At 28.7% G+C, this 27,603-nt stretch overlaps 2 protein-coding genes across 6 annotated transcripts in view; both read right to left on the bottom strand.

Annotated features, from left to right (window-relative positions):
* The window catches only part of LOC107457020 (syntaxin-1A), a 165,305-nt gene extending 158,870 nt beyond the window's left edge, over positions 1-6,435 (bottom strand). For 2 of the 4 annotated variants that reach the window (XM_071181451.2, XM_043055245.3), the window contains exon 1: positions 6,208-6,435. In XM_071181451.2, the coding sequence (XP_071037552.1) occupies positions 6,208-6,240 (33 nt within the window). In that variant the 5' untranslated portion in view covers positions 6,241-6,435. The remainder of the gene's footprint in view (positions 1-6,207) is intronic. The other 2 variants (XM_043055254.3, XM_087150195.1) reach the window with 2 other exon arrangements.
* Positions 6,436-10,357: 3,922 nt separating this feature from the next.
* The window catches only part of LOC107449134 (syntaxin-1A), a 123,034-nt gene continuing 105,788 nt past the window's right edge, over positions 10,358-27,603 (bottom strand). Inside the window, exons 8-10 of one of the 2 annotated variants that reach the window (XM_043055272.3) lie at positions 25,918-26,055; positions 23,616-23,726; positions 10,358-13,914 (exon numbers count right to left, since the gene is read on the bottom strand). In XM_043055272.3, the coding sequence (XP_042911206.1) occupies positions 13,834-13,914; positions 23,616-23,726; positions 25,918-26,055 (330 nt within the window). In that variant the 3' untranslated portion in view covers positions 10,358-13,833. Of the gene's footprint in view, positions 13,915-22,317; positions 22,433-23,615; positions 23,727-25,917; positions 26,056-27,603 lie in introns of those variants that run through there. The other variant, XM_016064576.4, reaches the window with a different exon arrangement.

Below are 27,603 nucleotides of genomic sequence, written 5' to 3'. Positions count from 1 at the left end.
ATTTATTCAAGCCGAACTCGTGAAGAAAAAAAAAAATTCTAGAACTTTATCCGAAGTTGCGTTTTACACTAACAAATTTGCGTAAAAAAAGCAAGTAAGAGCGGAATAAATGTCTCGTTAAAGAGATTTTGCTTACCTAATAAAATTTAAGTTTTAGATAAATGGAACTCCTTAAAAATTTTGTCCGAATATAAATTATTGATTCGCAGAAACTGTGTTAAGATTCACGGAAATTCGCGAATTAGCGGAAGAATCATATGCCTGAATAATGATCCATGTGTCCATACTTGAATAATGCACTATAACTTATTGAACACCTATATGTCAAACAATGTAAAAAGTGCGTACTTTTTTTTCATGCTCTTAACAATAAAATGTGATTGAAAAACAGTCAAACACTGATAAGACTAATAAATTCCAGATAATTAAGCATATTTGTTTAAAGAAAAAGAAAATTGTATTTTTTTCTACTCTGCGCAAAACAATTTAAGTCAATTATATTTCAGAAATAAGTTCAACAAAAAGTCATTCATAGCAGGGGTCTGTTTTCTAATATCTTTCCAAAAAGACGGATCCTTCACAAAATATTTTAACTTAAAAAAATTTTCTCTTTATCTTCACAAAATAATTTATCTTTTAATCGGACCCTTCACAAATTTGTTTACCTTCATTATTGTTTTGTTAATCGAATAAACCCTTCTCAGGAAGGGGGGGGGGAAGAAAGGCAGAGGTAAACGAACTAAATTTTGTCTTCGGCAGACGCTTTTTCCTTTCGTCCGAAATTAATATTATGCGTTCAGCAGTATAGGCTAAATACCAAATACTTGTATGTTGCATCGCTAGTTTAATAGCTGCATTTGCTGTTTATTTTTTAAAATTTAATTTTTTTAATTATAATTTTACAGTGTTGAGCATAATCTTGTATGTCTTTACAATTTAAAAACTCCTTGAAAATTTTTTTTTTGCAATAACGGACCTTATTTGCACAAATTCACAAAAGCGGACCCTGGTTGAAAGAATGCGACTTAACGCTTATTTTATATTCACAAATTACGAATAATTTTTTCACAATTTTACAAAAACGGACCTTTCACAAAATGTCTGGACAGACCCCAGCATAATTAATAAAGTTTTTTTTTCTTTCCCAATAACTAAAAAACATGATATTTTTCAAGAATGGGATGGAAAATTCTAATAAGTGAATACTTAATATAATGTGAGTAGGCAGTCTCAAAATTATCATAGTGTACTAATGGAAATTGCGTGACAATTACATAGGTCATTAAATAAAGAGTGGCATGCCTAACTACGGCTTCATCTACAACGATTCATCATTATACAATGCTCAATGCATCATTGAGTACTGGAAATCACAGTGTAGCCATATGGCATTTCTCTCACTTAATGAATCAAAACACATATCTCATTAAAATTCATTTGTATGTTTAAAAATTTCATGCTGAAACACACAGTGTTGAACGGAATTCTTACAAACATATTCCGCTATGTTTGTAAGAATTTTCATTTGCAATAGTTATGAATAAGCTTGTATAGTTATTTTACAGTCTTGTTAAGGTCATGCTACATTATTGCAATTATAAATATGATTCTTAAAAAAGCAAGGCTTTATTCAACAAATATTTTAGTACTTCTGATAATACTTCGCAAATTCACTCTTAGTTAAATCTACTTTGTAATACATAATTCCCTAATTTATTTCTTTTGTTCACTCTCTTGGTATTAAATATTGCTAGGATGAGAACTGAATGTGCATTTTATTAATTTAAGTATTTATAGTAGTAAGTAGTATGAGTACTTTCTATACCTATACTATTACTGATGCACACTTTACTCATCCACTAAGAAAAATTGGTGAACAGAAAGAATAAGTGCACCTAGTCTTAACGCTTTACCTTAACCCACTAGAAGTGCCTCACCATTAAAAATCAATCTAGACTACAAAATAGTCAACACACACATTAAAAGCTTCACTCATCCTAGATTGAGATATAAATTTTCATGACGATACCTCAAAACAGATCAAGTGATTTTTTTAAAAAATGGTCTTTCCAATTGCAAAGGTCTTTTCCAATGTTTGACACATTATTATACACTCCATCTATTTCGCAAAAAAATCGATCACTTGGAAATTTACTTAAATTAAACACTAAAGAGATATTTTGTAAAGAAATGCATAATTAGTTTGAGTGTCTCATTACAAAATAATGGTTTCGTACATTAAGTAACATTTTACATCTGATAAATCAGTAATATTTTAATGCAATTATTAACAATTTGCATTGACAATTATCAGCAAATTCAGAATTTTGGCCCTAAAGAATACCCTTATTTTCATGTAAAATATATTTGCTTGCTTGTAATGAGCATGTAGGCAAGATTGTGTATCCATTTTCTTGACGCCGACTTAAAATCAGATTTTTTATGAGTTCATTTGCGGAAATCACAATTTTTCACTAACTCGAAAATCCTTTGCAAATGAACAACGACAAAAGATTCAGTTTTCGAGCACTGCGATATTAATAAATTAAACATTTCACTTTCATTTGCAATTTTTAAAGAGTGTTTCTATTTTCTTTTTCTGATTTTGATACTGATATATTTGTAGACGATTTTTAAATTAACTCTTCCAACCTAAAATTTTGATAATATGCAACTAGGGATGCACACAACCAATAAGCTACAGGCCAAATAAAGGAAACATTTTCATATTTATATCTGTTTGCAGCAAATACAATGGCAAAGGCAGAGAAAGGTTTCAGCTTGAAAAACGTTTCAAAAAAATATAGAGAGAGTTTTGCTACAGATTATATCTACCATTCAATGTTCTCTTTTTGCAGAATTTTTAATTTTTTTAGATTTTAGGGGTTGACTGTTCTGAAGGGACCAAAACTCAGCTATTTTTTAGGCACAAGTACCAATGTGCATATCCTACTTTTGGATTAACTAATTTTGCTGAGATTAAGTTAAACGTGTCTTAAACATATATAGTTCAGAATTTATGTAAAATCCAAATAGCTTATGTGCAACAAAAAAATTATATTCACAAAAATAGTTGTTAAAAATGAAAAAAAAATATTGAAAAATTTAAAAACTTCTCATAATTAATTTTAAAAAAAGACTTTTGAAAAAATATGTAGAAAAGACAACATATACAAAAACTTTTTTAATTTTTTACTTTAAAAACAATATACATATATTATACATATACATAAATAAATTGCTGTACTTCTTGTAATAAAGAGAAATTTATAATAACATTATTATTATTATGCTGAAATTCTTACAGTACTCGTAGCTCAATTCATATTTCTCAAGGCCAATCTCTGTAATACATATTGTACAATTCTATTACGCAGTATTAAAGTCAGGGTTTGCTAAAATGGGCTCAATCCAGAAAAACCTGCAGGTTTTATCAGAATGAACTCATTTAAAAAAAATCCTCATTATGTGTGATTTTTCACATTTTATCATTTCTTAACGTTTTTTTTCTTTTCGCAATTATCAAACCAAATTGTTATTTGAAATTATCAACTTAATATCTTAGGAATTTTACTTTGTATACTAAATTATATGAAGTAAAACATAATTCATTAATCTGATTTTTGAAAATAAAATTTCATTAACTAAATACGTGAAAAAAAATATAGCACATGATAAAAAATTTTTGCTAAATTATAATACATTTCTTATCTATAAATCAAATCATGCATACACATTCTAGTTATTGCATATAATTTATTAGGATTTTAAATTCAAGGGATGCAGAACATGTTTAAAAGCATGAACAAGGTTCGGGGGGAAATTTATGCAGCCCAAAGGAAATTTTTAATCGTAAAAAATATGTAGTTTTACTTATCACATTTATAAAACATTACTGTTTCGATATATTTTGATTTCTATTATTTTAACACATAGACTAATTTATTCAAGAATTTTTCAAAAAACTAACAATTTTTTTTTTTCAAAGCTAAAATTTTTTTTAACAGAATACAGATTTTTACTTTCTAAAAATATTTTGAAAAGGTAATTGTAACTAAAAAGAAAAGAAACTCTGTTCTGCAGAAATATTAAGCAATAGGTATTTTCTGCACCCCTGGTAAACCCTTCAGGATTTGAGACAGATACATTATATACATATACACTATTTAAAATGAATGAGACTTTTTGACAAACAATACAGAAATAAATTTTAATGTTAAAAAAATTGTCTGCATTGAGTATATTGAAACATTAGACCAAAATATCCACATTTTAATTTAAGATTTCTATTATTTATAGACTGATCTTGTTTCCATTTACTACCTTTTGTAGAAAAATCCATGTTTACAAAAAAATTTTAGTATATCGAAGCCAAAATTAGGCAGAAAATCACAATTTTCGTCCTTTTTCCTTCAGTTCAAAAACAAAAAATATAACAAAGATAAAAATTTATAACTTTTTGTACATTCTAAGACACATAAAAGAACTCGTACATTAAAAATAGAAATGGGCATAGCATGTGCTACAAAATATTTGTGCATTTAGTTTCATGAATGTATACAATGCTACTAGAAATTCCATTCATTAACTTTAAAGCAAATTATGCATTTATTTATAATTTAATAGTAATTGCATAACATATTATGCTCTACATTTCACTAAGAATCATACAGTAACTTCATTATGCAATTCCTTATATATTTAGAAGGCAGAAATATAACTAAAATTATTGCTCTCATTCTTTTATTTTTCTCGTTGGTAATAATTGAACAGTATTTAATATTTTTTCAGTGTATACTATACCTTACTTTTATGTTTAGTATAAGTATACATGTTGAATATAATTTAAGAAAACATGAACTTATCTCTGGCCAAAATTGGGTCATTTCACGAAAAACCTAATTGTCCCTGTGCAAAATTAGTTTTATCCTGAATAAACCTAAGCCAGCTGGGTTTTTTCTTGACAACCCGCGTTATTGCGAACCCTGATTAAAATACACATTACTGAGATAAACACGACACATATCATGCCTAAAAATTCCCTTTATTGTTATTGCTTTTTCAAATATCGGGGCTATATAGAGTTTAAAAAAAATTATAACACCATGGCAGCAAATAAATTTTAAACTTGCAAATCTTTTTTCAAGATAACACAGAGGATTGCCTGAGGGTAGCTACGAGTTAAACCCTTCAAGTTGTTTCCCTTCTGAGTTGTTTTTTTAGTTAGTGGAAGAGATGCTGCCAGGAAGTGGTAAAGACTTGACAATTAAGCTGACACAAATAACACAGAAATTTTCCAAAATTAATTTCAAAATTAGTAAATAAGTAAATCAAAATGACGAAATTAGTGAACATTGTAAACAAAATAATCCATAAAAAATATGCATCATTTTTGTGTTAAGAAATTAAAATTTTACAGTTTTAGAAAAAATAAGAAAATTACCCTATATAGTAATAACTTATTTTTAACTTCACAAATTGCACATAATTTTTTGAATTATAAAAATTATTAAAACATACTATAAACTTATATAGTATAAAATACAATTTTTTATAATATTACAACGAGTTTGTTTACATCCTTATTAATAGGTTTAATAAGATACTGAAAAGAAACAATTAAAATTTTTGAATTCAATGAACAGTTGATTTTTTTCCCAATAATCCTAACTATGTTGAAAACAGTTTAGTAATACGATTACCATATTTAAAATAATCCAAAAACCGGCCAATCCAAACATCAAATTATATAAAATATTACAAGGATATTTTAATTAAAATATAAACAAAAAGATTTCCAAAAAGGATTAAACGAAATCAAACAAATTTTATTAATAATTACACAAATATATAATTGAGAACAAAAACAAACGAGAAATAACATCATTGAACATTTTATTGTATCTTTCAATACAATTTTTTGATTCTCTACTTTCACAGACGATCAAATGTATTGAATCTTAAAAAGTTGCAGCATTGAAAACGCCTCCAATAGATATATGTCAAAGCAATAACTCAGAGAAATACTTCCGTGAAATCTTTTAATTATTGTTAAATACAGACATTAAATTACTCAAAAAAGAGAGTTTTTCCGATTTTACTTTATATTTTTTCTGATTTTAATAAAAGTTTGCTACAATCTGTTCAATTCTAAAATAGCCGGCTAGCTATAATATTACAGTATATTTTTAAAAACGGTAAACTTACCGCTTTCAACGCTGCAAGTCTATCCTTAGTCATGTTGATATACTTTATGAGTTTATATTATCACCAAGAAATTTTATAGATGTTTTAAAGAGTCTAATCACCATAAAAATTGAAAAATTTTCACTATACACATTATTGAAACCAACACAGCACTATTTTTCATCGATTTTCTGTCAGCACAGCCGGCCGACGGGGACGAAGCGACATCTACAATTGATTCTGTTCAACAAGAAACATAAAATAAACTATTTAAATAGGCGTGGCATCATGGAAATCCCCATTACATCAGTACTAATATTTGTAATATGAAAATATTTTTATGAATAGGAGTTTCAATTTTGTTTACGTTACACATTGGATACATTATACAAAGAGGAAGTCAAGAAATCTTTCCCGATTACAAATGCTAAGATTAATTGAAATTTAAAAATTATGCAGATTGCGCTTATAAATTAATATTGTAAATATTTAAAATAATACTAAAAATATAAAAAAGTATATTAAACACATAAATCTACAAACATTTTAGTATTTATACTACTTAAAATCTTAATAAAAAAAGATACAATTTTAAACTGTAACTGTGCTTTCTTATAAATAGCAGACGAAATAAGTTATATTTTTGCGATCAATGGATTACGAACTTTTCCTATGAATAGCGTAAAAAAAAACAAATATTCTGAACATATTTACGTTTATCAAAAAGGAATTTAAATCTGAAATTAGTTCTTTAGCAAGACTCTTGCAATTCTGAAAGTATTTCTTTTTTTCAAAACTTTATATAAAATTACAAATGTCTGTTTAGACTCTGGAGTGTCAACAGAAAGTGGTTTTGCCAGATTACAGATCAAAAGACGTTGATTTATATGATCGTAGTCCTAATCGACCTGTTCAATTCAAATATTTTGTTTCTAATCGTGAAGTTAGAAAGCCATACTTAGCTAGAAATATAGCTGGTTGGAAAATATTTTCATCTGCCAACCAAATTAACTTAAGCTCAGCTGAATAGGAGAAAAATGATTTAATTCATTGTTTGGTCATTCAAAACGTTGATAGATTGCATTATAAAGGTGATTTTAAAAATTTCAAATTCGCCAAATTCTTATCTTGTAATAAGTTTTTATGTCCCTTACTATGAAAAATGCGGAGAAATTCTTAAACCTGATATTTTCCTTTTAGAAAATGTTCCTAAAGAAAAGTTTTACGTTCGTTAAAAATTAGAACTTTCTAATGCAGTTTTAGAATTTACTCTCCTGGTAATTATTAAAAAAATTGAAACTTGAAATCCTTGAAAACTTTTATTATATTGTTCACTAACCTTTTATAGGGCCATTTTACTAGTAGTGTCATATTAAAATATTTTTAGGATTCTAATTGATTTATAAAAAGAAATTCGTTTAAATTATTGCTTGTCGGGACTTCGGCAACCTTATTTAATAAAACATAACAATTAGACGATAAATACAGCAATTTTAATCAACAACATATAAATCCATGTGGTTTTCCAATCTCTATTTTTAGCAACTATTGTTGCAGATATCATATTGGTTTTTAAAATCTCATTATTATAACATACCGCAAATTCCGAATAATTCACTTCAGTTAGTAATCATTTCTTAATCCACTCGATTAATGACGTTCCACAAGGGATCTCTGTGGTTTTGTCAATTGTTTTATCAGTAAATATTAAAATGGAATTTCACTTGGAATTTAAAATCTCAATGTTTTAATACGATATTTCGTCCACCAAATTTCGAATTATGAACTTGGCACTAAATTGTTCACAATTCACCTGCAATCCCACATGGTTTTACAATCACATTTTTGTCAGTTATTGCTGTGGATATTCATAGTTTTTTAATGCTACATTATCATGCACCGGAAATTAGGAACTGAGAATGTGAAGAATTACTTTTTGATGGACTTAGTTTAGGATGATTTTATTGTGACATGGTTTCATGCGTTTTTTTAAACAGTTTTGGATTTCCGTAGTCTTTAATAATTTCAATTTCATTTATATAAATCTATTACTATCTGGAAATTCCAAATCACGCTTTTGAATAATCACTTTACAAGTCACTTTATTCGCGTCAATTTCATCTCAAATGTGGAATATTTTCAAAGTTTGAAATTTTTGCACACTCTGAAATTGAATGTGTGATTTTTGACAGTAATAATCCTTTTATGCGAAACGCGAGAGAGAAAAATTCGATTCCGTAGTGAAATGCCATAGTGATTTCGTTTCTGCTTTATCCAATTATTTTCATATAATACAGGAAATCGGCACTTCCCTATTATACACTATTTCTTTACGTGCTTCTGAACAGGTCATAATGGGGAAACAGTCAAATATGACACTACTTCTGAACACGAGTTCTTATGCAATTTTAATCCTGAGTATGTGGCCTTCTCCCCTAGAAGTTGGTCACAAAATTTATGCAATCCCTTGTTATATAACTTGTACGTTTTGATAAAAAAGAGACTAATAATGCCCTGTTTTAAAAAAATCTGTAACTTTATGAGCAAAACTAATTTCAGATTTGAATTCCCCACTCCCGAATTAAGCAAGATCAGATATTTGTATAAATGCAACAAAAATGTATTCCCTAGTGTTATTATTATTCAATATCCCACCTTTATCAAACTAATTTGAGAAAAAATTCTAAAATATTTGTTCTTAAAGTTACTATTGAAAAAAAAATTACTTTTTGTCTGCCTAATAAATATACAAAAAATTCTAAAACTGTTACATGATTACCAGGGTGATTTTATAAACATGGGGAATTTTTATAAACATGGGGAAAAATTTCTCATTAAATCTGTACCAGAAACCTTAAAATGGTGCCATTTTGTAAAAAATTAATATTCAAAATGAGTCAGCTCAATAACATTTATACCCTGCCTCTAAGAGTCAAAGTTGAAAAAGAAAAAAATATTTTTCGCAAAAAATTGCAGTTTCACTATAAAATCCAAACAGTTGTAGAAAAAAAATTCTGGACTTTTGATGTAGATAATGCTTTCAGTTTAGACTTTGGTAATCGAAACATCTTTGTCAAACAAATAAATAAAAAAATACAATTTTTTCTTTCTTTTAAAAACCTCTCAGCAAATTCAATTTTCTAAAAAGTATAAAAAAATCTTTGTACATTTTGTTAACTGTCAGAAAATGGCTCAAGGTAAGATTGATAATAATGATTTTGTTGCCTGCATCAGATTTTTCAAATGATGTATTATTCTTATGGATCTTATAGAAACTCTAGCAAAGAGAATTGGTGTGATGAAAAGAGTTTGTGATTAATGTAAGTAAATAAATTATTAAAAAATAATCTTAATTGGTTGTTTTCACTTGAATACAAAGTGTAGTATTAATAATTTCTGTAGATATCACGTTCAACAAAAGGTTACATTAATGTAAGAGACTTCTTAACTTATGTAATTGGTGTAATATTTTGATGAAAATTGTCAACAAACAAAAACAGAAAAAAAAGGCAAAATTTTGAAATTAACCCTAAAATAATGAGCCAAACACAAATGGAATTTTAAAGTTTAACCTTGATTGTTTAGAGATTTTTCTGGTTTGAAAATTAATAAATCTATGATGGATAAGAATAAAATATTACTTTTAGTCATTATTTCAACTTACATTTGTTTAGTTTTGACAAATGAAAGAAGTTAAGAGTTTAAACTTTCGTGAGCAAATACCATAAGGTAAGTTCAAATAGTATATTGCTTTATAAAATCTAAAATCAGCTATTTCATAATTTTATTCTACTATATTAAGCATATTTACAGCAATACTTGTACGATGCCACAGTTTTTATACAAAAAAACATGCTGACTTTTTCAAGATTAATGAATTTTTTGCTTTAAACGAAAAATGACTTGGTGAAAGTTTAATTTTTTTTTTTTAAAAAAGCGTGCATATTAAAAAAAATACAAGCTTTTTACAAAATTTTGAATTGCTTCAGCTTGAAGAGTAATTTAAATCTAGAAAGATAAGATTACCTGAGAGTGTATAAATCCCATGAAATACTGTGTGCAATTAGCCATCTAAGAGGCCAGTTTTGCATAGTTTATTCCACATCAACCACCTAGTTGAAATGGAAACAAAGGGATGCAATACGGCTGAAAATCAAAGAAATGTTAATTCTTTTTGGAAAAAAAGGAGAGTGAACAAATGCCTACAAAGTAAATGAAAAATCGCATCATCAAACTTTAAAATCTTCACTAGGAAAAGAGATATTTTCAAAGAATAAATAGTAAACACCTACCACAGATCCATTCATGAAATGTAATTAAGACAATTTTCAGTTCACCCTTGATGTTTGCTTGAGGTGGTAGTACATCTGGAGTAGAAAAATGGAGATTGAAGATAAAACAGAAGAAATGCAAACACAACTTGGACATTTCTGCTTCAGAGATGACAGTCGGTAAAGAATTTAGCAAGAGCAATCGTTTGAAAAACTTTCTAATACCTTGTGTGTCATCATCAAAATCTAAGTTTGATTTAAAAATAGAATCAACCAAAAGCCTTCAACTTGAAATTTTCTAAGATTTCCTTAATTAGCGAAAGGTAAGGTCTCCTTAAATTAGCGAAAACCAGTAAAAAAATTAGATCAATGGTAAGATGGCCAAAAAATATATATATAACATCAAAAATGTTGCTAAGCAGCTGTTTCTGGGCAATTGTAAAACCCAAAATATATCTTGCTGGAGAAGACTACAAAGAAATCATGTAATTATGTTTGATGTTAATAGAATTCGCTACACCAAGCAAAATATCCTTCTGAGGTCAAAATAAATTTAGCTTTCAGGTGCCATACATCATGCTAGGTGGATGGCAAAAACCCTCAGAAATTTCTATTTTCAGAAATGAATTTCTCAAGATAGATGTCTTTAAAAATATAGATACGAAGTTTTAGTTTAATGATCTAACTTGTCAAGACTTATGTCTGTGTCAAGACTTAAAATTATCCAAACCTGAAATTTATTTGGTTTCGAAAATCTTGAAAAAGAAATGAAAATGGCTTCAAAACTATTGTCACGTGATGAATATGAACTGTATAAAAAATACACTTAAGAAACTAGAATAATTAAGACATAATTGCATTTAAAATCACATATACGTTTAAAAAAATAATAAAAATATTGATGGCTCATTTATATCACGTCGTTTGTGATAATTTCAATAGAATTAATAATTTAAATTAATTTTTTCTTCTTAAATCTGATCCAGATGATTGAAAAACAGTTGAGAAATTTTAGTAAAGACTATAAATTTTTAAAAAAAATTTCATGGTTTCTTAGTTTAATCATTTTACAAGAGTAATTAAATGTGTGCAAATTTTTTCTATTCTTAAATTTATATTTTTGTATAGTTTTAGAAAAAATATCTTTTATCCTTCGATCTGTTCATTTGACGAAGACATTTTAATTATAAAAGATTAAGTTTAAAGCATTATTAACTACTAATTAAATCCATATGTGTACTTGTACAATTATCGAAATTTATAGCAAAAAATATAACATTTTTTGAGAAAAATCGTGTTTTTATTTTGGAAGTAGGGTCTAAATATTATTCTTGTGAGCTAAAACTTTTAGAATATTAGTTTTAGGGCAAATGACACCTTTTCAAAGGATGTGATTAAAGAAATTCCACCTTTTGTTTTGTATTGCCACCCTAATAATTACTGTTTGTACTAATTACTGTTTAATGTTTCTGATTTTATAAATTTTGATTGTTATTTCACATTTTGTGTTCCACAAAAATAAGAAAGATATCTGAAAAAATTAATAGCAATTAATTTATCCAAATTTTAAGTTTTTTGGCAAAGAATAGTCTAATTTACATTTCATTTTACTTTTGATTTTAAAATGATGAGGAACTGGTAACTAAATTAGGAACTGGCCTATTTTGTTGAAACAAAAAACTTTTAAGAATTTTAAGTTTCTGATTAAAATTAGATATTTAGCTAAGGCAAAATATTCCATATTCACCACCCTTGAATACTTTTCAAAAAGTGTGTAAAAATGCACATTAAGGATCTTAATTTTTTAAAAAAGAAATGTTATTAGTAAACATCAAAAACAACAATTTTACCTAGACCCCAGTTGGCCTCAAAATTGGCTCAATATGGGTCCTGTAAGAACATACACCAACGGACCAATATTGGGATGTCTAGATTTTCTAATACTGGTCAAAGAATGGCTCTTAATATTGAGCAATAACAATTCTACATAGAGCCGATGTTGGTTGAAAAGTGACTGTAAAATATCAGGTAAAATGGACAATTCTATATTGGGCCGATATTGGCTGAATAATGGATTATAAAATATTAGGTGAATCTAACAATTCTATTTAGGGTCAATATCCAAAAAATATTGACCTTTTTTCCATTATTGAGTTAAGATTCATAAATATGGGTCCAATAAGGGCTCAAGTTATTTTTCTGCAAGGGACATTATTTATCATGGCATTTTTTTCATTTCTTAGATATTAATTTGAGAACACAAATATGTATAATCTTTTGAACTTATTATAAACTAGGATTCTAAAAACTTATATTATGGGTGGTGATGATGGAACCCTACTAATAAGCAGTCAATTTCACCTTCATAATTAAATAAAAAAAATTTTTATTTAATTATAAATAAATTTGGATTTCTAGATGAGGTTTATATGCATCTTCCTGACCCTTCCCCTGTTTACAAACGCCTTTAGTAATAATTTATTGTTATGATCTTGATGTAACTGATCATTTTGTAGGGCATTCTGCTTAGAAGAAATGCTATTCTACCATTGTTAGTTCTCATATTTTAAATAAAATTCTACATGGGGCACCACCATTCATGACTCGCAAAGCCGCAGGCACTGGGCTGTTCTTGTAAAGTACTGGTTAATCACTGGTGGCAGCTTGAAACCCACCCAGCAAATTGAAGAGTACAAACTTGTATGGGAAGTAGTGGCAATCGTTGCACAATGCTAACAACATTGCCGCCCACATGTTGTTGGTCTCAAAAGAAGGGAGTCTTAATGTACACGGTCCCTCTGGCTCACAACTAGCGATTGTGAAAATACTTTTCTAAAAGAACACTTAGAGGTTTTATAGATAGATATTTTATTTATATTTTGTAAGATAATAACTATTTTTGGATTTGTGTAAAAAATTAGAACTTATTGCGACAAAATTGCAAATATAAGTTTTATTACTTTATTTATTTTAGCATTTGACCCACAGTATTATCAACACTACATAATTTTGACCTCATATGCAAAAAGAGTTTAAAATTAAAAAAAAATTTTTGAATTAAACTAAAATTCTTATCCATCAAATTAAAATAAGAAAGTGTAAATTATCATTCAACTTTTACAAACTCATTAACTTTCTTGATTCGTAGTCTAAAACATTTTCCCTATCTTAGTAATTCATTTACATTCATTTGTGAATATGGAATAGCACTACCTGTTTTTTTTATTAATGGCACCTTTAGTGAACTAAGTTATTTTTCCCCATGCAACCCACAATTGGAGAAGCAAAAAGAAGAAAAGAAGATTTGAAAATTTGCTTCCCCTAGAGTGTGATTGTAGAATGAGTATAACAGTGTAAGATGTAGCAAGCTGTTGAATTAAAATCCTAGATATCCAGCCACTGTGAATACGAGAATCACTACCAGGATAGTTACACAGATCATAATCATGATCTTCTTCTGCAAAAAGAGAAAAGAAAAAGAAGAATTAGTGGACAGAAAAAAATAAGCATTAACTGTAAGAAACACTGGCTGCTTTGGATCTTTTATTTTTCCTCCCATAGTTTAAACATAAAGCAGAGATGCGTACTCTTGAACCGGCATAAGTAATCTGAGGTAAAATAATGCATATAACGTTAACAAAATCCAAATTGGTGCAACTTTTAGGTGTTTTTACTTCTTAATTCCATATAGGTACCTAAAACTAATAGTATTATGCATGAATAATTAAATTTACTATTCGCAAAATTAGGAATTTATAGTTCGTAAAAAGCTAAATATGTTCTAGTTTAAGTTCAAAAGGAGAACTAAAAGATCCTGAAAAACCAGTTTTCTAAACATGTCCAGTAAATAATCGCAAAATGTATAATTTTTTTATGCAACATATATGAGTTAAAGGTACAGTATGAAATTTTAACCATTTACTGTTCCATTGCTGAATAAATTTTTAAGTTGAGTTGTCTGGTTATTAAATAACAAAGAGAAATCCAGTTGGTTGTGTAGAAAAGCTGCAAAGTAATACTAAAGACTGAGGTTCAAAAATTACAGATGAGAAAAAAATATCAGTAATGAAACAAATAGAAATGCATAAAAACTATAAGTATAAAAATAAACTGAATTCTTTAAAACTTCAACAAAATTTACTTTTCAAACTGGAATTGATATGTAATACATAATTAAAATAAGCTGTTTTTTTCGTAAAAACCTTTCTTATACTAATAATCTTAAAGTTGAATAAAATTATATATATACATGAATGTGAATGGTCTATTTAAATTAGTAATAATTGATGGCGTAAAAATGCTAAGTTATAATAAAATTGTTTACATTTACTAATGTAACTACATTCCATTTAAAATAGTTCAATTAAATGAATTAAAAAGACTTTTATATTTTCTTTTTCCACAAATATAGAATTCTTTTAAAAAAATTTTAACTCTTGAACTTTCTTTCATACAAAATTTTCCTCTTCCTTATGAAACAACTTAGACTTCAACTTGACTAAAAATTTCTTCTAGAGTTAAAAATTTACGTTTTGCATTAAAAATCTTCCAATACTAGTAAAAGGAGTGATGCTTAAAATAATTTTTTAAGTTAAAATGTTCAACTTCACACCATTATTGCTTTTAACATTAATGATTTATTTGCCATATTAAAATTAAGCACTCAAAGCAATAAGGTTCCTTATATTTCTTAATAGAAATAAATTTTAATCAAACTTATTGCATTTCTTTAATAGTGATTCTATTCAAAGACTGATGGGGGGAAAAAACTTTAATTGTAAAAGTTTTTTTTTTTTTAACCACACTTATACAGTCAAACCTCGATCCATCGTTCCTGCATCTTTCATTTCTTTATATGTATCGTCTTGTTTAAATAATTGAGTCTCAAATTCTGCTCTTATAATCTTAATAAAGCCTGTTTAGATAGTTTTTGAAACTAACAGATCGCACATCTATTATTTAGAAATTCAATCGACATAATAAAAAAAATATTGAAATTATTTTGTTTTGATACGAAAAATAGTAACTGTTGCTGCTGATAAAAAAGAAGAAAATGAGGGTTTGTTTAATTTCGGAGCATTATCTATAATGTTTATGCATCAATATGGTGAAACTTTTGAAGTTGTTGATTTAAGAAATGGTTGCAGAAACGGATGATACTGATTAAGACAGCAAATAGGAACAACAACCAGTGTCAAAATTTTCAGAAAGCCTTTGAACGATGAAGAACTTTCTGCATTCACACAAACTTATAGAAAATGAAAAGCACTCTGTTACAAATGTCAAAAAAAAAATTTGCGCTTACACGACTAAAATTTTAAATCAAAATTTCTAAGTATTTTAAATAAATAATTGTTTTCCTTTATCTTGCTCTTGCATGGTTAATACTTTTTGCAGTAAGTGCATAATTTTTTAATTAAATTTTTGCTATTATAAGTTTATTTTTGCTATAAAAAGTCTATTACTTTTTTCATGTATTTTCAAGAGGTAAAAAAGAAAGTTAAATTCAATAAAAACAAAAGTTAAATCAAACATTATTGCAACAACTAATTAGTGCCAAATAATAAGTCAGAAATAAAGTTTTAAACAGATTATAATCAAACTATTATTTTGTCATTAAAAACATGCTTTTTAGATTTGTCTCCTTAAGATTATTAATAAGAGGGTATTTTAAAACATAGTCAAATTCAAAAGAAACATTTATTTTAATTTTACAAATAGTTTAACAACAAAACAAAATGCAAATAAGAAACAAAATAAAAATATTTAAAAATTCTAATTTGTATTCCTGATAATTAAAATAAAAAACAATCATTATAAATATGCTTTTTAGTTCTGTCTACATGACAAAAAGGTTAATTAAAAGAAGCAAAAACATAATCATATTCAAAGAAATAATTTTTTTAAATTTTATTTTACAAATATTTTAACAACAAAACAAGTGGAAATAATAAACAAAAGAAAAACATTTGTATTCCTTAAAATCAAAACAATAACATAAAAATATTTAAATAAAATATACATAATATGAAGTAGCATAAAATACTTTAGAATGGATCACAATATCTTTAATTTCAAATGATAATAAATAATTAAAACAACATTAAATATATCACCCACTAATTAAGTAGCAAACGCCCCAGTATAAAAATATAGCAAAAAATCAAAACTGACAGGTATTTCTGTACTTTTATTTAAATTATGTTGAGTGAAAAGAGGTAGTTGAAACAAAATAAAAAGAGAAAGAAATCTTTTTATTTTGCTAATCAACCATTCCGAATACACTACTGGCCATTAAAATTGCTACACCAGGAAGAAATGCAAATAACAGAATGATATTTATTTGGCACATACATTATAGTTGGCAGAACAAGTGATTAAATGTTCAGGGTATTTTGATGTATAGATCCTGAAGAAGTACTCAGAGCAGCCTCCCCCGGCAGCAATAATAGCAGTTATTCAGAGATTGTATAGCATTCTAATACAGAGATTGTATAGCAGTCTATAAAGCTTCAACATTATGCTATAATTTATTGACCGTAGTAACTGACGAGTGTTGGTGTGCTAGTCGCTGGGCAACCATTGACCAGACGTTTTCAATTGGTGAGAGATCAAGAGAACGTACTGGCCAGGGCAACAAGCGAACATGTTCTGAGTCATGGAAGGGCAGGACAGTGTGGGCAACATGCGACGTGCATTGTCCCGCACTGTGCATTGTCCTGCTGAAACGTAGTGTTATGGAAGCCTAGAAGATAAGGCACAATAAGTCTCTAACACATCAGAAATGTAACGGCTGCTGTTCAAAGTGCCGGCAATGTGAACAAGAGGTGATTGAGACGTGTATCCAATGGCACCCAATAACATTACTTCAGGTGATGGGCCAGTATGACAATATCGAATGCAAGCTGCCACTGGGCATTCTCCACGATGTCGCCAAACACTGATGCGGCCATCATGATGCTGTATACAGAACCTAGATTCGTCTGATAAGACGACGTCATTCCACTCCTGCGTCCAGGTTGAGCATTGGAGGCGCTCCTGCCTGTGATGTACTGCCAAGGGTAGCCGATGCCATGGCCCCCGTGCTGACAGTCCATGCTGCTGCAAATGTCGTCAAACTGTTCTTGCAGACACTTGTTGTCTTGCAAATGACCCCATTTGTTGACTGAGGGATCATGACATAGCTGTACGATCCCGTAAGGCCACGAGGATAGAATGTTTGTCTTCTCGGCTGTTAGTGATGGGGGCCCGCTGATATCCTGCACAGCATTCTACATGACCCTCATGAACCTATCGCATCCATATTCTGCTAACAGTCATGGGATCTCGAATAACGCGAGCTGCAATACTTCGGGATGATAAACTGCAATCCCGGTAGGCCACAATTCGACCTTGATCAAACTCAAAGAGTGCTGGTAGGCACTTCTCCTTCTTACACGAGAATATAAGAAAAACTTTTTTTATTCAAGAACAATGCTCAAATTCAATTTCTGTATGAGAAACTTACTGTCAAATCACTTCTTTTATACACATTGTAGGTGTCGCTACTGCCGCCTGCTTTGCAGGAATGAGCTGATAAACTAATTATTTGCATATCACAACATACTTTATCCCTCCTGCAAATTTCACGTTTGTGGTGTGTCGCCTTCCTGGTGTAGCAATTTTAATGGCCAGTAGTGTATATCCACAAGTGTTTCTTAAATTGTTATTTAATGCTATTAAAAAGCAAATTCCATTTTATATAATAATATATTTGCATTTTTCCATAAAATAAAATTTGTGACTCTTAAGTTAAGACTTAAAAAACTAATAAACACAAGCTGTTAATTTCTCATAGATATAAAAATTAAGAAATTACATCTATCTATCAATGTACAGATTGTAAAATCTAAAACACATCTTGATGGTTTCTTTTTTAATGATTAAATGTTCACGAACTAACATGCCATCTTATGATTAACCTTATGGGCTTTTAACTAAATTTTTGGAATATTTTTCAGATTGCAACTACTCCCTATATTTTGAGAGTCAAAAATTCAAATACGTCGACAATAATCAGGGTAATTCAAAGAAAGTATGCATTTTGTGATTTAAAATATTGCTTGCTTAAATTAGTTATACATAAGGTTAATCCAGGGTTTCCGCTACGGTAGCTTTTTTCGCAAAATGCGAAAAGACCCCTCAAAAATGCTAAAATTCAACAAAGCATTTTCGCATTTTTGCTAAAGGATTTTACTAAATTCCATTAAAAAAAAAGCTTCCGCGAAAAACCATGACGCTAACATCCATGAAAAAAACTTGATCAAACAAGAAGGAGAAAAAATCTAAATATCTTTCGCAAGAAGAACCATGACGCTAGCGTTCACGAAAAAAACGTGATCAAACGAGATGAAGCATAGCGATCAACAAAAATGGCTAGAATATATGAGTTTCACCGAGAAGAAAAGAAAAATAAACAGGTACAAAAAAAAATATAGGTACAGCCTTTTATGAAAGTTATGACAGCATTCGGGACATGGAAATGGCTCTTGCCATGACCATTCAAGAAAAAATACTGCATAAAGTTAATTCAGCAAGATGGTTCTCCGTCATTATGACGGAGAACATCCGTACATCATCAAACATCCGTACATTCATCAATTATGACGGCGTCATAATTGATGAATGTACGGATGTTTCCATAGATCAAAGTTTAATTATCTACCTAAAAATGCTTCATCAAGGTAGATTGTCTACACATTATCTAAGTTTAGTAGAAATGGAGGGTGCAAGTGCTAATTTTATTTATTCTTCTTTGATAAAGACACTTGAGAGTTTGAAAATAGATGTTACAAAATGCTCATCCTTAGGTACAGATGGACCTTCAGTTATGACTGGTGTTAGAGCGGGGGTTGCTGCTCTGTTCAAAAACCAAAATCCGCATTTAATTTCAGTACATTGTGTGGCACATAGGCTAGCATTAGCCGTGAGACAAGCAGCGTCTGAGAATGCTTACCTGGTAAAGTTTCAGGACATAATAAAAAGAATTCACTCTTATTTTGAATGCTCCCCTGCAAATACCAGGCGATTGAAGAATGTTCAAGATATCCTTGAACAAAAATCAAGGAAATTCATAAAGTTATCAACAACTCGGTGGTTGTCTTTGGGGAATTCAGTTACAGCTCTGGATTGCAACTGGCAAGCTCTTGTTAGTGTTTTAATGGAAGACAAACGTCCTGTTGCTCAAGGGTTGTTAAAAAATATAACTACTTTTTTGTTTTTAGCAACCACTGCCATCATGAATGATATCATGTTCAACATTAATAAATTAAGCCTCATATTTCAAAAATCTAATTTAAGTTTTGAATATGTTCAATCAAGTGTGAAGGCTTGTATTTCAAGTTTAGAAGAAATAAAAAATGGCACCGGCACTCATTATATGAGTTTTTTAGATGATGTGCCTAAGAAGGAAAGTGAAAAATTTGAGTTTCAGGGCCATATAATTTTAGATGGACTGAAACAGAGGGAAAGATTCCGTAATTTGATGCACAATTTTTTAAACTGTATCATTGAAAATATTACTGATAGATTGGGAGATTTTGATAAAATCGAAATGTTCAATATATTTATACCTAGCAGGATGCCCCATAGTTCGGAAGAAATACAGCATTATGGTGTAAAGGAAATCCGTTGCATTTTCAATTTGTTTTCGGAATCTCCCAGAAAAGATTTTCAGTTTACAGAAACTGAATTACTTTGTGAATGGGGATTATTTAAACACATCTTAATGCAACGATGTAAAAACATGTCATTTAATGAATTACTTTCATTTTTATATACCAATGATGCGTCTGAACAGTACCCATTAATAACTTCTGTTATAGAGTATTGTGCAACAATACAAATGCACACTGTTGACTGTGAAGGGGGTTTTAGCTGCCTTAATTTGATTAAAACTAATATTCGAAACAGGTTGTTAATCAACCATGTAAACAATTTGTTAATGATTAATATTGAGGGCCCTGAAAGTGCATTTAACTTTCATGAAGCATTTGTAAAATGGGAAAACATGAAAGAAAGGAAGATTGTTAATTATAAACCAAAATGTTTTGATAAATAATAAATGTGTTTTTTTTTTTGTTATAGGTATTCTTTTTGATATTCTTGTACATTAAGCTATTCTTTGTCAGATAACTTACAGTACTTGTTTGATATAAAGTAATTTTATAAGCCTAATGGCATTTTAGCATTTTGCTAAAACTTTTTTTCAGATTTTAGCTTTTTTGCTAATGAATTTTTAGACTCAGCCTAAACCCTGGGTTAATCCCTAGAACGGAGAAGACTATATTTTAACACTATGTCAAAATATGGTCATTAAATCGAAAGTTCCCAAGGTATTCCTTTTATTGTTTTGCACATTGTGCTAGTTAAAGAAATATAAGGAGCAGTCGCAAATACTTGACTCATTTTAATCAGTTTCATGTAAAGGTATTGTACCGAGCACTGGGGTTCATGTCAATTGGCAGATGAATAAAACAGTCCTTAAGACTCTGAAAATTTATTAGTGGAGTCTTCCAGAAAATATAGCAATTTTCAACACTCAATTACAACAAGAAGAACCGGATAATCAAAAATAAATCACAGGCTTTGAAACCTCAGACAGTTCACACATTAAGGATAATTACAATATTATTTTCCTTGGAAAAAGAGGAAAAGAAAATGCATCTTTTAATCAACCAAGCACAATACATGAAGTCTAACAATTTTAATGACACCCATCTCAAAATAGGTGACTACAGTTTTGAAGTAGTTAATAGTTTCACCTATTTAGGCTCTGAATTGAACACTATAAATGACGTAACGCCAGAAGTTCGTAACAGAATAACTGCTGGTAATAGATGTTTCTATGGAATACAAAAGAATTTGAAATCTAGTCTCATCAGCAGGAAAACAAAATTACTACTCTACGTAGTTTTGATCAAACCCATAGTTACATACGCTTGCTGAAACGTGGGCAGTGACTGAAGGGGAGAAGGAAGTTTTAGTGACTTTGAAAGAAAAATGTAATGATTGTTGGAGAGAAATAACTAATTCAGAACTTTATAGGGTCTACAAAGAATCAGACACAATAAAATTTATATCAGTTTAAAAACTAAAATGGGAAGAACACCTGATTAGATTGAAAGATGACTGGGCCACCAAAAAAATCTTCGACGCAAAACGATTTGGAGCCTAAAAGGGTAAGACCAATGATCCGATGGATTGACTGCGTACAGAGTTAAGAGTTCTCAAATTTAAAAACTGGATGAGTTTATCCAAGAAGAGGGCAGCTTTGAACTTGATTTTGAGGAAGACCCTGGGCCAGTTTACAAAATTATACACGTTTTCACTCATTCGTAACAGTACGCACTTTTTCCTCTACTAATCACCAAAGTTAAGTAATTGGGTTTGGCTTCTCTAAAGGAAATAACCAACACAAAGTTCAAATAATGCTGATTAAAAATAAATAAAATATAGGCACTTATTAGACATAATTATACAAAACAACCATCTAAATTCATTTAAGTATCTACAAAATAAATTAGACATTATTCACAACAACACAAAATCATGTGGCAGTCTTAAAAATGACTTTTCATTCAATTAAACATAAAATGAAATTTATGCTGATGATTGCAAACTACTGAAGTATGCATAGAATTAAAAAGATCTACAATTGCTATCATGAATTTCAATATTTGGTATGAAAAATAAAATCATAAAAGTTCAGGAATTTTGCAATAAAAATAATCAAAATGATTAATAAAACTGTAAACATTTTGTAGTTGTACATTGTTGTTCCCATAGACTTTATATGATCCATATATAAACTGTGTAGCTCTTTCTTTTGATTTTAAAAAGTTCTATCACTAATTAAATCCCCCAGCAGAGTATACTATGATGATGACTATAATGACTAAAACGATGATTCCTGTTATAATCAAGCAAATCATTTTCTATAAAAAATAAACAAAAATGTAAAGAAGAAACAAAATCAAACAAACAAAATTATAAAATGAAAACCATTAAAACTAAATTAAAAGGAGGGGGGGAATAAAATAATGAAGTTAATAAAAGGAAAAAATCATACAAAACAGAAGATAAAATAAATAAATATAGCATGCTTAGATTTAAACTTAAAAATAAAAACTTAATTAAAATGAAATGCAAAATTGTGATCATGAAAATACTTTTGAGACTTAAATTCTGTAACTGTAATATTGTGATAAAATGTAATATTGTCACCTTCCCTAGAAACTTATAACAATATAATTTAAATCAAAACAAGATAAAGCATTTTTTGATCAAAAATATGCCTCCTACACTTCTATAGAGGAGCAGATAATCTGGCTTAGCTTCAAAAGTCAGTGATTTGATTTCAGCAGATATCAAAGAGCATTTTCCCCGCACCCCCACAGATTTTTTACCCAGAATAACAAATAAGTAATTTTTTCATTCTTCTATAATAGATGGCAGCACTGTACAACGTTACCATGTTTTGAATGACAAACTAATTGCGTAGCTCTCAATCAAGGTCTATTGCAATGGAATGCTCACAATTACACAGTGTTTTCAATCATTTGAAATGCTCACAGCTGATAACAACCCAGACTTTGTCATCGGTGGGGGGTCAATGCATTAATATGCTTATTTGTATTAATGTATAGATGAAATGAACAGACTTCCGTCAACTATAACCATTTTCACTGCACATTATGATGAGGGGATGGTTAATGGATTAATAAATTTTTATCTGTTTAGATAAACAGCAACTTTGAAATGATATTAACAATGATTGCCCTGTCAAAATAATACCAAAAAGATACTTTAACAATTATATTTACACCATTTGCATTTAGTCTAGAACTCATTAACATAATGTTAGAATTATTATACTTTAACTATCTCAGCAGTTAAAACGAACAAACAAATAATAAATATAAACAAAATATATAAAAATATTATTAAAGATTGGCTAAACCATATATGAGCTTAATTAATGTGAAATATTGTGAGTTAGCTACCGGATACTTATAATGTCATTTTTTTCTTCATAAGCTCTGACTTCTTAAATTTCTATTTTTGAGGACAATTAGAAAACATTGACAATAAACTAAGAAAAACAAAATATATACATACTCTTCGAGCTTTACTCTGATAAGCCAAAGCTTGTTTGGTATCTTTCACAGCTTCTCCTACATAATCTTTAGCATGCTCACAATGATATTCAATTCTATCTATCATTTCTCCCTATAAATATAGAACACTTTCAAATACACATGAAACCATTAACTTACTGCATATAAAAAATATGGCGATTTTTTTACTGTATTTTAATAATCACTATATAAAATATAGTACTAATATAATGCTTTTAATATATTAGTAAGTTATATTAATTTTAGTATATAAGTAATATAGTACTTTTAATATATACTATTATAAATATTTAATATATTTTAAAAATTTATCAAGTGTAACGAGAAAATTTCTACCAGAAAATTTTAAGTTCTAAATCAATTTAAATTCCAAACTCAAATAATATCTATAAAACTTGGTCATTAAAATGCCCATAATTTTCAGTAATTTAAACAAAACAAGTTCTTAATTATTTTTGATGCAGAAAAGCATGCAGTAAAAAGTTCGGAAAAAGGTTAATGGGTGATAATATTTTATGGTAAGTAATAAAGGATTATTACTCTTTACTAACTTAACTGTTTGGTATTGTATTCTAAATTACACAACACTATCTAATTTAGGATAGTTTTAGACAAAACGTCAAAATCATTTACTTTTAATTTCTTCTTTCAACATATTTTAAATATACTGATTCATATTTAAAAATAGTTTAAATAATATGGTGTAAATTTTATAGTATAATTTATTGCTCATTTTTTAAAATGTTCACATCGCTAAAATAAATTTCTACAAAATCAAACTACGGACAGAATGGAATGGTTTTCAACAGGATGTTAAATATCACAGTTTTTACTGTTATGTCAAAGAATTCCTATACCTTGATTAAAGATTCAAATATCCAATTTATTTTTAAATTTTCCATTTTAAGAAGTGTGCATGTACACTGTCTGAATTCAAATGCTATTTATAATGTAAGAACGCATATTAAGCATTACAGTGATAAAAGCAAGAGTGCATGAAAATATACGATACAATGAAATTATTTTAGCTAGCACAATAATTTGATTACTGTTCATGTATTTCTAGTATTGTAACTTTACTTACGTTATTGAAGTTTTTTTTTTAATGTCTTAATTAAAAAGATTTTTTTTAGCAGTAAAGCAGAAATTTTTAACTACAGCAAAGAGAAATAAATAAAAAGATTTTATTTGAAAGTCATGTTATGGTGTTTACTTAAGTTGTTGTTGTCTATGGCAGTACTAAATATTTCCAAACGTTTACGTTTAGAGAATGAGTCATAAAATATTGTTTACTTTAGTAAATTATTATAATAGATTAAAATAGGTAATATCATCCAATATTACTACATACCATTACCAATCCAGCATTGAGATTTGATGTGGAGACACAGAGATATAGTTAATGAATATATACAGGCAAGAAGTTGAACTGGTTAACCATAAATATGTGATTTATATTAAAATTAACTCTAGGTTTAGCAGTATGGTGCAAATTTTTCAATAAAAAATAAGCACCTTTTCAGCACTTTTCAAGCACTTAAATAATATTTTTAAGCACTTCAAAAAAATATCGTAATTAGTCAGGGTTGGTAAGTTTTTGACAACTGATGGTTTAATCCGGTTTGATTTGCTAGCCAGTGACAAAGACGATGACACGTCACCAATGATGAAATTAACAAGAGCAGTAAAATTTTCTATCGCTATTAGAGAAAAAAAAATTTACAATGTTTAGTCAGTCCCAGTAATCAGCAAAAATTCTAGAGATTTTTCAGTTCGATTCCAGAGGGCGGAAAATGAAGTCTGAAATTGATAATCTCTTGCAAAATGCAGCATAATTGCACATGAGAGACAAAGATCCTTCCCACTGAATCCAGATCAGTATACGCAAATGCGGATCTGCAAGTATTTCATCTAACATGTAAAACGAATGGTGTTTTCATACACTACGGACCGACGGAAAGTCGATATAGATTGGGGTTGAATTAATTGTAAAAACGTTGAAAAGGACTGTGTCTTTTTGCATCATTCGTGTCAAAAATCAACATGGTAAAGAGAAAATATCTCATTCTGGTAAAGGAAAAATAAGCACTTTTTAAAAACACCCATTAGGAAAAGCAACTTTAAGGGCTTTTAAAAAACGAAAATCGAAAATAAGCACCTTTAAGCACTATTTAAAAACGCTACGCACCCGGAGCATTAAATATTGTGATGCTTGTCAATCAGAGAGTTATACAAATCAAATGATTTTTCAAACAATATTTTGAAAAGAAAAAATTACAAACCTGACTTTCGACAAGCATAGCCATATCCATGAACATATCATGCAACTCTCGAATACTAGTCTCCAATTTAATGATGTCAGCATGCCTAGCTTCAATATCAGCAAGAGTTTGTTTAGCTTGCTGTGTGTCCATAATGATCTTAAAATATGGAAATCAGAAAATAATTAGAAAAACAATGGTATCAAAATTAAAACATTCAGCTACAAATACAGTCAATTTAATTAAATACATTTATAAAAGTTTCATTTCAAGACTAAGTAAAATAATTTTTATTTCTCTATATTGAATAACTGAGTCATTCCAAGTCACATTAATCGCTTTTGGACCAACCTTCCTTCGATTATAATGAAATTCGGGTAATGGACACTTGTGATAATGTTAAAAATTCTTCCTATTTTAAGATTTTAATGATTAAAATTGTCCAATTAAAAATCTAAAATTTTCATAAAAATGATAAACTTGCATGCATACAAATGGTTGTAACTTTTTCCCTAATTGTAAAAAAGGAAAACTTCAAAATTAAGGAGTTAACCCTCTATCCATATCTTATTTGACCTTCTTACGCTAGGTAAAAGTATGATTGTGACCTAATTTGACTTTGAATATCTAAACACATGCGTCCTAAAAAAAATATTGTTGTACCACAATATTCCTCTACTGGTGTACCAGTAGAGTCCCAAAAATTAGAAACAAGTTTACACATGTATTTAAAACAGAGTCTAAAAAATGCTCCTCTAGTTTGTTTTCTTTTTAAAAATAAAAGAAAACTTAGACAAAAAATAATCTGTTAAGGTCCTTCTGGTGCTGGAAGGTTTCTGTTACCAGGCATGTAAATACAAGAAATAATTAAGTTTGAAAGAGATGAGAAAATTACAAAAAATAATCAAGTTTTTAGTTTTGTTTACTGTACATAAGCTGCAACTATAGTTTAATCATTTAGGTTGATAAGGATATTATATTTTTGTTGTTCATTTTTTTAGTTTTTAATTTTTTTAAATGCTTTTTAACTTTTTTTATTCTTTTTTTCTTAAAATCCTTTTAAACAATTTTTCTGTTTTCTTGGATTATCATCTTGTGCATGCATATATATATATATATATATATATATATATATATATATGCACAAGATGTATTAAAATGCATAAACCTAAAAGTCGAATCTGATTATTCTTTTCAGGAGAATATAAATCTGTAATAAAAAAATAGGGGTTCAGGTTTTCTAAGTTGTCCCAGCCCATCTCCACAAGATCAAGTTTTCAAAAAAATATTAAAATGAGCCCATTTTCACTATTTGAGTTAGATATATATATTACACAAAATATATTTCACAGTTTCCAAACTTTCTTTCAACCTTTATATACATAAACATTCATTTTCCTTTTAAATAATATTTAAGTCTTTTGATTATTTCTTAAAAAATATTTAATTTAGTAAGTTACAGTTCTCGAACTTTCCTTTATAAAGAATTTCAAAAGAAAAAAAGGAAATAACTTAATGCATTATAAGATAACAATAGAACTCGGGTCCACAAACATGGAAAATTTTGAAGAACTAGGACCAACTATTAGGAGCCAGCATGCTCAAAAATTGGATATTAAATCCAACTTTTTGCTTTTATGTAAAATTTTACTAAAATATTGGGCACAGCTTTGCTCTTTTATGTATCATAACAACTTAGCACAAAGA

The sequence above is a fragment of the Parasteatoda tepidariorum genome, chromosome 8, assembly GCF_982258835.1.
Source record: "Parasteatoda tepidariorum strain Cologne lab strain chromosome 8, Ptep-v5.0, whole genome shotgun sequence".
Classification (NCBI taxonomy): Eukaryota; Metazoa; Arthropoda; class Arachnida; order Araneae; family Theridiidae; genus Parasteatoda; species Parasteatoda tepidariorum.
This window is presented reverse-complemented; position numbering and strand designations above follow the sequence as displayed.